The sequence below is a fragment of the Anopheles ziemanni genome, chromosome 2 (assembly GCF_943734765.1).
Source record: "Anopheles ziemanni chromosome 2, idAnoZiCoDA_A2_x.2, whole genome shotgun sequence".
Lineage (NCBI taxonomy): Eukaryota > Metazoa > Arthropoda > Insecta > Diptera > Culicidae > Anopheles > Anopheles ziemanni.
Window position 1 is genome coordinate 60,909,257 of NC_080705.1, and position 16,075 is coordinate 60,925,331.

Here is a 16,075-nt window from a genome sequence, read left to right on the forward strand (position 1 = left end):
GGCAAGTCGAGATATTTCGATGCAACCAGCATCGGATCATCAGCGGGGCGCAGTCAATCATAAGTTCTCCTCACCGATGGCGACACCGGGTCTAGTCGAGATGGAAATACGCTTCGGTTGCGTTGACAGCTGCGTTCGGAACGCGTGGAGGCGTTAAGAGTGAGCGAATAAAGAGCAGAATATGAGGCGCGGTAGGAATAAAATTTTCGATTGTGAGTACTTTTTTATTTCTTCTATTCTTCTTTTGACGTTTCTTTCGTTCATAGTGATTTCAGAATAATAGAATTCCCCCTTTCCCCGTTGTTACAGATTCAATACAATCACCAGGAAGAACGTTCTCCTGACTTCACAAAAAGCAGTTCATTCCCCAAAAAACTACCAACTGCGGGATGGGAAAGGACTCCAGAACATCAGCTGAAGAGCAAATCTACACAGCACAACACTCCGTGATGGAGTGGTTCTGTGGTTACCAGTTGCCGCAGCTTCTGTGTTGGCCTCAAATTACTGGCATGTCATTCGAAACCTATCATCACATCCCGCGCTTCGGATTTAAACACCGCCTGCATGCCTTCCATTCATCGCCACTACCAACAGATGCAGTTTACCGTGCAGAGGAAGCCCACTTTTCGGTTGGAAAAAGTTTAAAAATTCAACCAACAATCATTTTGAACCCACCCTTTCACTTCTGGTGCAAAATTATCCTTATTGATTGGTAGGAAAGAGGCAAAAACCACAAGGCTGGTTGGTGATGATTGGTGCTTGATGAAGTTTAATGTTTTTGTTTTACTGATAAACTGTAATTATCGTATATTAATATACACCTACGGGGGCGGTTTAACTACAGTTGTGGCGGTGGGTGGTTGTGGTTTGTCCAGTATCCTCCTGTGGATAAAACAAGAGTTGCACACCCAGTACGGACCAGGTGCGTAGGATGGTACGATCTTTTTTGCGTTAATTCTACTCGATACGATTTTATTCATTCATGGTGTGGAATTGTATGAATCGAAACCGCTAGCCCATGTTCCGGACAGCCGGATGTTGAAAGCGAAACTGGCAGTATAATAAATTACCTCATGCCAGCTCACACCACAAGTAGTGAGTAGTACTGTAGTAAAGTGAAAAAAAAACAAAGCACGAGAACTCAGCTGCAGTGTTGCAATATGTAGAAGACTTTAAACTACATCCCACATGGAGAATAGTCGCGAGAAGCAGAAGCCTTGTAGGCGTTCATTGATCAGGTTTCGCGAGGTTTCTTTCGTTCATTAGTCTGGAGAGCCGCGTTGCAAAACTCCAGCTGGGTGTGAGGATTGTGGTTACGCTGCAAGGAAAGCTTACCATGTTCGTTCACCCACGAACCGTATGAAATTGAATATTATGTATGACAACCTGCCCGTCGGTTTCGATCCAGGTGTGCGTTCTGTCCCTGTAAGGCAGAATTCCATGAATGAAGCCAGGGAAAACCGGAGCCCACGTGTGACGACAATTTATCACCAATAAATGTCGCGTCCTACGACGTGGTTCGTTGGTTCATTGACATTTGTCGTTGGCTAATGGGGTGCTTGTGGCGCACGCAAAACATCGCATCGAAGCTCATGGATGTGATTCATAACTATTTTCTGCGTAATGAACCTACGTTCCGTCTTCCTTGCCCTCACACGAGGCTCTCCAGTTCGAGATAAATGAGAACGAATCACGTTTTTCGTACGTTCACATCCGTTAACAGGCACGATGTTTGACGATGGGTGGCTTCAAAGTGTAAAGAAGTCTGTGAATTGTTGCTCAACACGACCGCAACCCAGTTGACGAGATGATTAAAGCATGGAAGCATAGCAAACGATTAAAACCACCTCCATTTAAATTGCTACTGTTGTGAGCTCATACCCTAGGTTACTTGCTAACCATTTCTAGCCTCGAGAACATCATACATTAAAAGCTTGGAACCGTAAAGGATTCATTCCATTCAACAGTGGTCGTTCAGGAACATAAAATCATACCATACTCGCAAGCACGTATCCTTGCCTTTTAATGATTGTTATGCCAGGGGTTTCTTTCCATAAAATTACAGTATGCTTAGGTACATTTAAATTTCCCTTTCGCACAACTGTCAGTGCGTGTGCTGTGTGGGATCCAGTTGGGTTTCTTGGGAAACATAAGCACCATAAAAGCGGTTTTCATTAATTAAATTCTTTTGCTCAGGTAGTTGTGGCCTAGCCACAGGTTGAAATTTCTCATAAACGAATCCCGGGGGGTTTGAAACTGTAGGCAACCAGGCACTAGTGATGAGGAATGCATTTCAACTGAACATTTCAACCCTTTTCAATCTCTCGGATAGCACGGAAGATTACCGACAGCGTGGAAGTGTGAAAGTGAAAAATGAATCCAATCTATGTCATGCATCGTCTGGACGCCTGGTCGATGTCCACATTCTTTGGATGCGTCTGGATTCTGACTACCAAGGTGTTGAAATTGCCAAAGTGTGGCCGCTCATTCCTGCAACTGCGGCCGAAGCAAGCTTGCGATTTACGTCTCTGGTCGCTACAACGAACGGATGTCTCAAAGAGAAATTCAATTAATATCCTTTCTCTTCCTCTAAGGCGGGAGTGTTATAGAATTTTAATAAAATTAATGGTTGGCGCTTCTGTGTGACATGAGCCCTATTGAAAGAAGACAAGAGAATGAAGCTGATGAGGTATTTGAAATGGACGATGAAATTTTATGTTCCCTAACAAGCTACCTAGTCCCTTTCGAACTTCGAACCCCGCTTGCTTGCAAAGCAACGCCTCGACGATTTGCCTCAGCTTTTAATCGGTTACGCCTCAGTCGACGCCACAAGGCCGCAAGCCGTCGATGGGTCCAATAATATTAAATGCCACTGATATAGGAACGGTGTGTGACGTCTGCGCCAGTCCTGGGAAAAAATAATTATCTCCCAGCCCGACCCTCGTTCTAGTCCGCACTGGGATGTGGTGCTAAACTCGTTTTACTTTCCAGAATTATTAGCTGGTGGAGAAGTGAAGGCTCTCAGCGAGTGATCATCGTCCGTCTCGGGTCTGCTGCTCCATGAAATGCCGGTTTCTGGTAGGGTCCGTTGCTTCTGGTTTCTTTTTTTTTTTGTAATACGGCATGCAATCGCCGTTGTATGATTGACGGGAATTGCAGTAGACCGTGGCTACAAGTATGGAAGCTGCCTGCTGAGACAAGCGCCAGGTCGACGCCGCCACACGGTGCTGATAGGAAGAGCGCACAAGTGATAATGTTGCAAAGAGTGTTTCCACCAGCGTAGAAAGAAAATAACCTTCACTAAGTAAAGAAAAAGTGATAACATTTACTTAATTAAACGTTCTGGTATCAGCGTTTGGGTTCATCATACCTTTCAGTGTTATGGCTTTGTTTTCTTTTGACAATTTCGCGTTAAAAAGCCTGTCTCATCGTTCAGGCTCGACAAAACCAGCAACTCTGTGTACGATTTTTAAGCAGCAAATATTCAAGTGCAAGTTGGTTTTGCTTACGTGATGGCATTTCGCGTCGTTGAACCTTTCGGGCACTCATCACGATAAATAACGAACGACTCGGCGACAACCGAGCAGGCAATATGTCTACCGCTCACCCCCTCCAAGTGCCTTCCCCGGATGATGCCTGCCGAGACCTGGGGAATGAATCGTGCAAAAATCACGACTCGCTTTGTAATTAACATATCAAACAGCACGTCCCGCCTCGACGGTTAGAGCCCGCGAAGTGCGCTTTCGCACGCCGGCCGACCCATTTCCGGCGGCGGCAGCTTTTCCCGGGGAACGAAAATGCAACAACAACAACATACAAGATAGGGGCGAAAGAAAACTAACTTTTACCAACCACACTGCTGGCCGCTGAGAAGCAACCGAACTGCGCCATTGGAGAACCGGTTGCGTTAAACGTCAACTTTGGGATTATGATCTCCGCTTTCCGGGTCTTTATGTGGTGTGGTCCATTCGCTACTCTTTTTTAAAGTACCTCGGAATCCCTCTCCTGTTTTTTTTTCTCTTGTCGAGTGTAGGGCTGTCAAATTTTGCGTTCAATTTCGCATCACAAGTGCAAAAAAGTAAAACATTCGTAAAGTCGGACGAGATGGGCATTGGCAGTTTTTGTTCCTCTTCTTCGCCGCAATCACACACTCGCATCTCAATTCTGACGTGGTGTGAGCTAAACTGTTTTTGTTTAGTATGTTTTTTTTGGTATGATCCTATACAGACTTTGGGTTCCTCCCCTTTTGGTGTTTTATTTTGCTACGTTCGTTTGCCGAGTTCCTTCTACCATTCGGCGTTCGATTAATTTGACAGCGAACCGGTTCTTGTGGTGATGGGTGCGCTCGCTTAAATGATTTGATTTTCGGCAACACTTCACTTCGCTAAAACGATCGAACAGCCTTTTTTCTGCTTCTTCAGCTGTCCGAAATTTCGCTCCATCGTGGGATTGTTTTTCTTCCTAACGAGATCGGGAAGGATTCTAAAAAGTAAAAAAATGCTATTCAACCGGGATGGACCGGTTGCAGCAGCATCTGTGTTAGTCGGTTGTGGTTGGCAGAAGAAGAAAAAATCCTCCAAATGGAACGCCTGGCTCGGGGTGACAAAAATGGATGGAAACCTCTAATGGAAGTGACAAGCGACAAATGCTAGCAAAAAACCGGGAAGATATCGCCTATCGATCCAGGCTATCGTTTGTCAAATATCCATATCTGTCAGATGTTTGCACGTCATTCGTCGAAAATGTTCGCACAAGATTCAAGACCCCTCGATTTCGCCACTTCCATTACTTGTTCCCGGACGATCGAGAGGAGCTCTTTCGATAGTATCCAAAATTCTTTTTCCCTTTCGACATTGGTTTCTTCCGCAACTCCTTATCTACAACCGAGACAAAAATATCAAAACCTCATCGCCTGGATCGTTGCTGCGGACTCCATTAGAAACGAACAAAGTGTGAAAAAATATCACCGCGAGAGAAACCCACCCTTAGCAAGAGGGACTTAACGGGTATTTTGGCGAATTGCGTGCGCACCGAGAAGACTGACAGGCGTGGCGAGACGCACTGTTTGCGAGCAAACAGGATTTCGGACATTAATATGACAGCGTGAGTGACATTTACAAGCATGTCTGGTGCCGCTCGAATGCTATTCCGGTTGAAAAGGATTCCCCGGCAGCGTTGGATCGATTTGTTTCTGATTCTTGTCATGGAAGACTCTAGAAACCAAGCCAAGATATCCTGTTGCTCGAGTACGGACATTCTTTATCAGCTCACCTAGTGTAAATGTTGACCTATTAGCAAACAGGAAACTACTTCTTAGAAGTATTACGTCGGTAACTATATTTAACCAACCAATATGTACGACGAGTATCAAACAAGATATGGCTCCTGATGATGGTTCAAATAGGCCATGAATGCGTTACTTGTGTGCGCTTTTTCGTGTCCCTAGCTTGCTACATTGTTGAGCAGCAACCTTTTAAAATCCCATTTCAATTACTTCTACTAAGTCGCTACGACGCTCTTATGTCTAGACCGGTTCATCCCCAAAGTGTGGTGTTGCCACTTCGCTGAAGTTTTCCCTATGTCTGGCAACAAAATATCGCTATCGCTGGTCGAGAGATGCGATAGGATGACATTTTTATTTGCGCCCGGTTGGTCACTTGACAGTGGGAGGCTTCGGGCTACACTTTGGGACGCAAATTGTTGATGCGGTGATGTGGTACCATCTCCCTGTTGTTGTTTGGCCGGCCAGATCGATTGATCGATTGGAAGGCGGAATACCACTTCAGGGTACGCATTGAATTGCCTATCGCAGTCAAGTGGCCCCTCGAGGTGGCGAAGGAGTCGGAGCACAGGGAGTTTGTTGAGCTGCGTAGCGATTTATATTAATTGTCCCCATTCTGTCTTCGTACTCCTCGATTTCCTTTCTCGTATATCTTGGAGGGAGAACGGTGCACAACAACAACAAAAAAATAAACATCCGCAAGCACATCGTCGTCAGCTTGTGGACCTCCGGCGATGAAAAGATACCGTCGGTGTCTACTGTAGCCGATGCTCTCGATACTTCTTACACTCTCTCCACGTCTTGAGAATTGCACTAATATTCCAAGTCTTCGCTTACCTTCTGTGGTTCATTTCTTCCGCCCTAACGAAGGAGCTCGCCGATGATCGCCTGAGGAGGGTTACGTTACGCCAATTTCGCTTCCAACACTAATTGGCAATTTCTTCTCCCCGACGAGAGGTTGCGATTGGAAACGATCAACCGAGCAATAATCGACACCGCGACAAAAAAATATCAACAAGTCCGTGGAAATGATTCTTGTCTTCGCAGACTGATCACTTGTTCAGTTGAGTCGTTCCTTCCGCCAAATTTTTATTGGCACTAAAAATGGCTGCGGGGGTTCGCCAATCGCAAGAGTTTTTTTTTTCCTTCTCGGAAGTAACATGCACGGTTATTCTCAAGGTAGTAAGAGATATTGCCGGGAGCAATATATTTTTTATACCGCTAAGAGCTATAGGTAGTGAGCCAACGCCACCGCCGCTGGAGCCAAACGAACGGTAATGTAATGCCATATAAATTAGCCAGATTTATCTGATGATGTTCTGTGATACGCCAAAAGGAGCCCGCCGGGATTGCCCTATCTTTTACCGGGAGACATTTGCTGGATTTATACCTTTCAGATTTCTTTTTTATTATGGCAAGTCTTTAGTACATCGTGGCAAACAGATGGTAGTGAAACATCGCCCCCCCAAAAGGGGCCCAAAACTGTCACCTAGCGTCAGGTTCTTGCTATCCCAAACAAAGTTTATTCCAAATGGTGACAGTGCAGTGTAAAGACAAGAAAAAATAAATGCAGAACGCTTCATCTCACGATTTATGAGTTTGTTTTGATGTCCACGAATAGAAGATAGACGCGCTTTTCTTTCGCGTACGGAAACCCATCTTTCACGGCTTAAAAGCCATCCCTCAGTGAAAGGTTCTCGCAGCAAAAGGGGGAAAACACCTGCTGCATTCGTGTTACTTTCTCGAAATAAAAATCCGTTTTTATCTCAAAAAAGCCTTTTTGATTAATTGATTGATTAGCGGAGGGATTTTAGGGTTGTGTGGATTTTTTTCTAATGTTTCTTTTACTTTTGGGATAGGAATGTATTCCCCGCTATAAAAGTCGAAATAGTGAAAGGAAATCAATAATCATTAAACATTCATTACCTTCGCTACTGATATGTTTTTATCCTGCAGAGATTGAAGATCTTAACCTCATTTAATGCCATTAATCAAATTATATATCCGCATTAGAATACCATGCAGGCCATTATAAATATTATTAAATTAACATGCCACGCTCGAAACAAAGCCGAACAATGATAAATCATCGTTTGAAATAGAAAGGCATGAAGTGTCCAGCGGAATGTTTTTAAATTGAGATTTTGCATTTAAAGGCACTTCACTAATGAACATGTTTCAAGAATATCATCATAGCCATCCTGCGGCTTTAGTGGTCCATTAGTTTTCGCAGGTTGTATGGAGTTTGCGGGTTCCAAATTCTGGCAAATTTGGGTGTCTAGCTACTACACAATGTCCATTTGCGCCCTTCGGGTGCTTTCGGTTCTCGAGCAGAAACAACTGACCCAAACAAGTGCACTCAGTTAAATTGCCCGAATCGTGTTTGCAAAATTCGCCATTTTGTCTGTTGGGCAAGTTTCTCTTCCGGCTGCGGCGGTACCGGACCAATTTATCATTCGATGCAACACAAAAACGCATCGAGTGTTTTATAGGTGCACGGGTTGCTGCCGGGTTGCTGCCTGAGGTTTTGGAAAAGTAATTGTGGAAAGGATGGTCGGATGAATTTACACCGTTTCGCCCGATCGTAATTCGGTTAGGGAATTACAATATATTATTTTGGCCGAGGGAAAGAGGGAACGACGCGACGGTAATTATGTTATACATTCGCACATTTTGCAGCATGCCGGGACATCTTTGGAATGATCATGGGCGGAGGTGAAAGTTGGAACGTCAAATTGGTTATTTTATGTCTGTTAACACTCCCTTCATTGCTTTTCGTTGTACGGTCCAAGTGTTGTTGTAAATAATGCTCACGACGACCGTTGGCATATTTTTCCCAAACGCTCGTAATCCTCCAGCTTAATGCGATGGTCCGCGCCCGAAATCGGTTTTCAAATTTCTTTTTCGCCGCTGGCGGCGTATCGAATGATTGTCAAATAAAATTAATCAAGCTTCATCGCGATACGCCCCAGGAAATCGATTCGAATCGCATGTTTCCGCCGGCTTTCGGTGATATCCGGTCGTAAAAAAAAGAGCACCCAGAGAATGGGGTACCCGCGGGGAGGGGTGCAATGGTGACGTATTTTTGAGAGGTACTCGAAAACAAAAACAGAACATGGAAAGGAGCCTGAGGAACAAATTAAGCCCAGCAATTTAATTTCACACGGCCGCCCATGTCTGCAAAACAGAGAGTTGTACATCATGTGGAAAAGCGTAGCCCAGAACAATGAGCTGCGCTTTACTCGTGAATAAAAACTTTTCCTTTCAGCATGGCCGAAAAATATGTGCTCATACATTTTCCTGCACCCTCTCTCGAACACGGTCGAGTTGGTAATTGCAACAAAAACGTACACTTCGTCAAAGACAAGTGGTGTCAGACAGAATAAAAGGAAAACCAAATCGAAAATATAATAAAAATGACCGAGCATCGCTTAAAACACAATAATACCAAAGTGGTTTACACTTATTGGGTGCTTTATAAATTCATTTGGCATTCTCAATTTTGCACATTGCTGCACCGACACTCAATATTTTCGGCTCGAAAAGCCAACCCGCCCAGCACCGGGAGCACCAAGCGAACGCGCATCCTGGTCGAGGGGACTTCCATTTACGGATTTTCGATAATTGCTTTTTGGGAGAATGTTGTTTACGGCCCCGTTACGTCTTTCATGGAAATTCTAAAAAAAAATACACCTATTTTCATTTCCCAACTTTATTAAACGATACACCTCGAATGTCCTTTTTTGAATCTGTTTTAAAGATTGGTATGTGGGATTCTGGAGATGAGTATATTTTTTGGGAGAAGCTAGATAAATCTCGAATCATATTACGCACTCATAAGAAAAACATGAAAAGGCATTTTCAACTGAATCATCACAATGAAGGCTTCAGGCATCCTCAACGAAAACATTTATGCTTATTGACTGTGAACGCATCACTTTTGTGATGCTGCTCATAAACTATTCACAGAACAAAGGTGTATCCTGGGTAAAGAGGTGTCCTGGGTCGTCCTCCGTGGCAAAGACAGCTGCTTGCCTCCGCTAGGATCCTCTCTACATGCTTGATTGGCTATTGAGGGTGATCTTCTTTGCTCATATTGGATTTTACCAACGGTGCGGAAGTATGTTTCCATATGTTTACCTCGCCAGCATAATGTTGCCAGCCCGGTAACAACCGTGCGCCATCTCCATGGGGTCCATGTGTTCTACCAGAATCGTAAGTACCTCTTGGCAGTCGTAGTTGGTTCTCCTTTTGACTTCGTTCTGTTCCAAAGGTAGATTCTCCATCATCTAGAATGTTTGGTCCAATCGAACCCGTGCACGATTGCGAAACGTTTACTTATTTACCTTCCATTATTGTACTGAAGGCGGTAAGAAATATGAGCCAAACGAAAAAAAAGCGAAAAAATCGAAGTGAACGTACGCACATACACACACGGGAAGGGAAGCGCACGATGTTGGTCTTGGGCCAAAAGTCTGCAAACAAATTGTGTTGATTGTTTTTCGGTTCACTCCTAACCTCTACCTCCTCTTTACCGCATGTGCGTGTGAGAAGTTTGCTTCAGAACCGTCCTTTTTCCTGCCGAATCCCAAACGGTTAGGATTCGGTTTGTTGCTGGCCTTTCTGATTCTTATCTCGCTGCTGGTTCTCTTCTACATATTCTTGGGCTCAAGGGAGTGAGGTGGGAAGAGCCAGAATGTTGTCCTGGGAATTTCCATCGTTTATCATTCGACTCGATTCGGGGAATGTTACGAGGATGCCTTGTCCTGTAGAAAACACCGAGGAGTTTCCTGTTGCCTGTAGTAATAAGGGCTGTGTGTGTCCTGTATCGAAGAACGGTGAATCCTCCACACACACACAGACACTGACTAACTCGGTGAGTTAGAATTCAATTGGGCCTATACAGTTGAAGGCTCACTATCAGCTTGTAAATCTTGGCGCACTCTTATCCACGAATCCACATCCGAACGAATCGGGGTTCACACGTTACTTTGGTGGTTGCCAGAAAGTTGATTTCCACGCAGTTCCCAGGCAAGCGCATGTCTATGTTCAGGTCCGGCGCGATACCCGCATCGAATGAAAGTGAAAAACCTCAATCAACATTTTCTCCTGTGGTTTTCTGGCGAATTGAAGCATCCCTTAAACACTAACCAGAAAGAAGATGTGTTTCTCATCCTCTGTTCCTTTACGATTCCTTCGCCTAACACGGAAAACCTCCTACGCGTTGCTACTCATATGTATTTTTCTTTTTCTTTCTGCTCAACATTTTTCGCTGGCACTTCCCGGTTCCGGTTGGTTTTACTCGCTGGTTGTTTATTTTCCTCCAGATAATCCCCCCCTCCGGAACCCCAACTTGCTTCCATCTGGTTCCGTGCGAGTTCGGTGGACCGTAAGTCAATTGTTACAGCTTCTCGCTTCGCGAGGGAGTCGAACTTTTGCAACAACCATCATCCAACGGTAGGAGAAGCACACTGACTGGAAAATTAAGTTCCCTTTCTTGCTGCTGCGTAAAATGTAGAATGTTTCCCTTTTCCAGACGCGAATTACGACTCACGGGGGACTCTGTCGTTTGCTTCGTTCGCTTCGACATCTTCTTCATGTGCTCAGAGCTGCTTTTTTCGTAAATCTCCATTATGTGGCAGATGAAATGCAATACCTTCACCCTTGCTGAAACCGCTGGGAACCTCCAAAACCGATAAAATAAAGTTGATTAAGATTTTGATTGCTGTCGATTCATTCCTTTTTCGAAGACGTATTCCGAGAACTGGTGGAATTTTTATTTGTTGATGTTTTGGAGTTTCATCGCAACGCGTAATACCATTACAATTAAAGCGTTTATTGACGATTCCATTATTTAAATAATTCTGTTTTATCAATTTGTTTGACTTTTTCATTGATTTGATTGTTTGATTCTTTTCATTGAAAAAATTGACTTTTCATTCAAACATCCAATTTCGGACATTCACAAATCGGAATTCAACGTTTCACTTTTCGGAAAATTTTCGTCGACGACAATTTTCAATAATATTTTCCTTTTTTCATGGTAATTATGGTTTCCAGTTGGCAGTGCTTTTATCATTTGAAAGCCTCAATCAACCGCTCCTCAGCCACCGTATAGCCCAGGGATGTCAAACATGCGGCCCGCGGGCCACATGCGGCCCGCAAGAACATTGGGTGCGGCCCGCGACTCTTTGAAACATTACATCGAAAGTTTGGATCCTTGAGTATTGGCTTATAGCAAATACCAAAATATTTAATGTAAATTTTTTCACGAACTGCGAATTGCAAGAAAACTGAACGAATGTCAATTTAAACAATTTCAATAAGAAAGTGGTATGCAACTTTGCAGCAAAGGTTTTACAGTCTGTTCTCGAGTTACGCGGTTCTCGACTTACGCGGATTCGGAGATACGCGGTTTTCAAAGTTTGACAGTAGATTGGGTTTATTACATCGATTTAAATTCCTGAGATGTACAACCACACGAATAAATATGTAAATTACACATTTGCATAACTTACGCTTTTTATTTCGTTTATTGCAATTTATGTTGTTTGAATACGCTTGCATTGCATTCATATTAATGAACAAAGAAAATTTTTGAATATTCTTTGATACTTGTACACAAGAGCTCGATCTCTTAACTCCTAGTATAAACTATGTGTCAAGCAATATTCGAGATACGCGGAAATTCGAGATACGCGGATTTCTCTGGTCCCCATAATCCGCGTAACTCGGGAACAGACTGTACACAGATTTTTCTAGACAAGTGGATAAATAGTGTTTATAGAAAACAAACGTGATGAACTACAAGACCATTCCAAACAAAATAACAAATGCGGAGCAATAAGTTAGCTATTGTAATTATATACCTTTACTTTTCTAAAATCATTAACAAAATACACAATAGTGTTGAACTGCAACATATATTTCAATAAACTTGATTTGAATTCGTTAAAATTTGGAAAACGATTGAGCAACAAACCCTCTCTTCTACTCTAAATTTGTAAATTTTATAAGAAGTAACATAATATGAAAAAAATGTGAAAATGTAAAACATGATTGACTGTTAAGATAAAACCACATTGATAAGAACATATTTTCATCACTCCAATCAATTATATGGTTTAGCCCGCGAGCCTATTTTGGGAGAAAATGCGGCCCGCGAACCTATTTTGGGAGGAAATGCGGCCCGCAAGGTGAAACTAGTTTGACATCACTGGTATAGCCAGTTTGGGCCGCATGTTAATGTATTGGAACTGAAGTTTTTCGCCGTAAAAACGTCTTACGTAAATCTTTGTGTCAAATGTTATTTACATACCAAACCAATCTTCCTCTGATCAAATTTTAACAGAAAGTTTTCTACGCAGTAGGAAAATTATGAAATTTTGTTCGCCTCATATGGTTCGAGTTGTTGTGACATTGCTTGCATCCCACGATAGATACGTAGAATTTTTTTTTTGTTCAAGTAAAGTCAATTTCACTTTTTGTGCTTGTTACGCCATCCTGAACATTTCTAACTTCTGCTGATAAAACTTTTCCTTCCCAATCCTTGTCTCTTCGTCACGATTGATAACAATGTGTTCCCTTCAGACAAAGAGGCGGAAAGTGTGTCGAAGTAAGTGAAAGTGTCAGTGAGTTCCGGGCACGGTTCGAATCTGAGAAGTTTGTCAATTACGAAAAAAAGGTCTATGGGGGGATGTTTTTTTCACGTCAGTGTTTTTCACCTGCCTCGTTTCGGTGGTGGGGACATTTCAATTTATCTTTTCCTTTTTATACAATTTTGTTTTTTTGTCTCGTAAACTTCCTGCCCATCCTGACAATATTGATGGATGGATGCTGGCAGCGTCCCGGAGAAAAGAAAACAATCACGTTCCGTGTCACACGCCGTGACGTTGATTACACCAATGTCGCTGGCGGAAGGACGTGGCGAAGGAAGAAATTAAACGAGAAACTTACAGTACCACTCAAAGCGAAGAACAATAGCCACCGCTCCTTTGCTACGAGAACGCGATTGGAAAAACAATCGCACATTTCCATTTGGAAATCGATCATCGATCCAACCATCTCGTCAACTACAGCTCGTTTTCTGGACTGCTTACAATGGCCGTTGAAAATTGTAGGAACAGAGACACATACTGTGCTACGTAAAAAAGCCGGAAAAGCATCTTGTAAAAAATAACAAATTTAACTTTTTCATTCGCTGTCATGCGAAAATTTTGGATCCATCATACGCAACGCACCGAGTACCGTGCCATGCCGTTTCTAGGGCTTATGATGGTATACAATCTAGCAAAAAACAGAATCCCCTGCGAGCTATCCTGTCTCCAACGAAAAACCGTTTTCAGATGCGTATTGGTTCGTCCCTATCCGTTCCGAATCGATTCGAGTTCAACGTCCATGGCCGTTTACAAATCGCCTTCGGAAGCGAAGAAGCTCTCAGCGGGATTACATGACGATAGATTGTTTTTCCCTCTGAATCCTTTGTTCGCAGGAGGAAAAGATTTTAGAGGAAAATGTTTGCATCGTTTTTTTTTTGTGTGCTCCACAACCGAAACCTATTCTTAACAGTATCGCCGGAATGCAAGCGAGCTGAGTGTGCGTCTAAAAGTTGTACTCGACTCCAACACTACTCAGGAACCGGATACAGATCTTCACCGTCATCAAATGCATCCGTTTCGGTTGCGTTCGATTGCTTAGCAACGCAAATACAGCAACGAAATGTTAGGCCGGCGTCACGTTTTGGGGGGAGGAATCGTTGGGGCGGTTTGGGTTTTATCTGATTATTTTCGAATCGATTTGCTGTTGTTTGCATTGTCCTTTTGTGTGTTTCTGTTTTTTTTTTAGTGTACGCCAGGACAAATATTGTTCCACGATGCAGTGGACCGTGGCAATGGATCGAAGCAAATAGAAGGCAAAAGCAAGGAGCTTATTTGTTTTCAATACAGTCGGGTTTTTTTTGGGGGGATTTAAATTGAACTCTTCCACTTGTAGTCGATGTTTGATTTTCGCAATTTCATGTTGAATTTGTTTACTTTTATTTTTAAACTCAGACCACAAAACCAAACTCCCAACGGTTAGCCGCAGTCCCGTGTCCCCTCCGACTGGTGTAGAATAATTCCATTTGCTTACCACACCCGCTTTCTTCTCTCGCTTTCCTCTTCCGCAGGGTATCTGTCCGGGTAACAGATTAAAAATTATTCAATCGCACGACTCGGGCTGCTTCACGCTATCGCCCGCCTCGTCGCCCTGCCCCACGATCGACTCGACCACCAACCTCAACAGCCCGATCCCGAGCGAAATCTACGAGAACACGTCGCTCTGCAGCAACAGCAGCATCAGCAATGGCAGCCAGCGGCAGGGCAAACGTCGCTCCTGGCACATCATGCCCAATAAGGTAAGATCGATTTCCTAACCGACCGGATAGGAGGCTCTCCTTGGCTCTCCAGCTATTTGACGCGCTTGGTTTGGGTTGTCTCGGTGAGGCGCATTCGAGTTCGTTTCAGTAATTAGGATTTAGTTGAGGATTAGGACTTGGCGGATGTAGCGGTGGAGACGTAGCTCACAGGATGGATAGATTGACATATCCCGGGAGTCACTGCGTCAATACTAGTTGGGGACAGGGTAGACCCCAATCCCCCACTAACCCATGGCTACCTCTCCCTTGGTCAAGTTAATCCAACGATAACAATCTTAATCCCAAGTTCGAGGTTAAAAGGTAATCCGTTGCCTCAAACCGCCGCAAACCACAATCTATTTTGTGGTCGGGCAAACTGGATCACTGCAGGATGGCCATCAGCAAGGTCGGTGCATGCTATTTGAAAATTTCCTTCTAAAAAAATGTTAGGACGTATAAAAACAAGGATTTCCGACATAATCGTATCACCCCGGTAACTAGCAAGCGGATATAGGACTGCCGGAGCTGGAGTGTGTGTGACATGGTTTTTTCCGATCCGCACGCCACAACAGTCCCTTATTTGAATATAAATGAAAGGTCCTTCGTTTCTGTACAAAATCTCTCCGTATGCCCATTCACAGCACATGCGGCCGCAGTTAAATTGAGACATAAAAAATAGCACACTAGAGATAAGGCAAATTTGGGATGGTTCAAATCAAACTAACCCTTAAGAGCACAGACTAGAGCAGAACATGAGTAGAACATTAGAGGTTAACATGAGATAACAACGCGATTTGTCAACTTTCTCGATGCGTTCTGTCAAACCCCCGTACAAAAAGTAAGAAAATCTAAGTTTAATATTTCTTCTGTTAATACATTTATTTTAATTTACATAATTTTAGAACATTTTTAGGTTTGTTTGTGGTAACGTTTGCTTTTGTAGTGCAGCGTTTTACATATTATCTACTAACCCAAGCAGTGTATTCAGAATGTCAATATTAATATTATAGTATCATAGTATCACAAACGTGTTTTGTCTTTAACATGTGAAAATAGCCTTCATAATTTATTTCTTAAGAGTCGAGATCAAACATATTGTTTTCTAAGTTTGGAAACTTAATTTTACTACAACGCCTTCAACAATCTCAACAATTTAACAACAATTTAAAGACATCAAGTCATGTCTTTAATTTATGGTTCGATATGTAAGAACATTGCAATTAGTCAGTTGCTGTACCTTTAAGAGTTAACACATCAACGATTCATGAACCATATGACCTGTATAGAGATAATGGCACAAGCCAATGTGTGGCAATGTCAAAGTTGTGATTAAGAGCACAAAGCATAGGCGCCGTAGCGCTACTTTCCACCCGGCACTGGTTTATTGAGAAAGTTTCGGC

The 16,075-nt window shown here is 43.2% G+C and overlaps 1 protein-coding gene across 1 annotated transcript in view; it reads left to right on the plus strand.

Moving 5' to 3' along the window:
- Positions 1-16,075, plus strand: part of LOC131293993 (breast cancer anti-estrogen resistance protein 1) — a 124,373-nt gene that overhangs the window by 73,683 nt on the left and 34,615 nt on the right. The window contains exon 3 of the mRNA XM_058322042.1: positions 14,448-14,675. Coding sequence (XP_058178025.1) covers positions 14,448-14,675 — 228 coding nt within the window. The remainder of the gene's footprint in view (positions 1-14,447; positions 14,676-16,075) is intronic.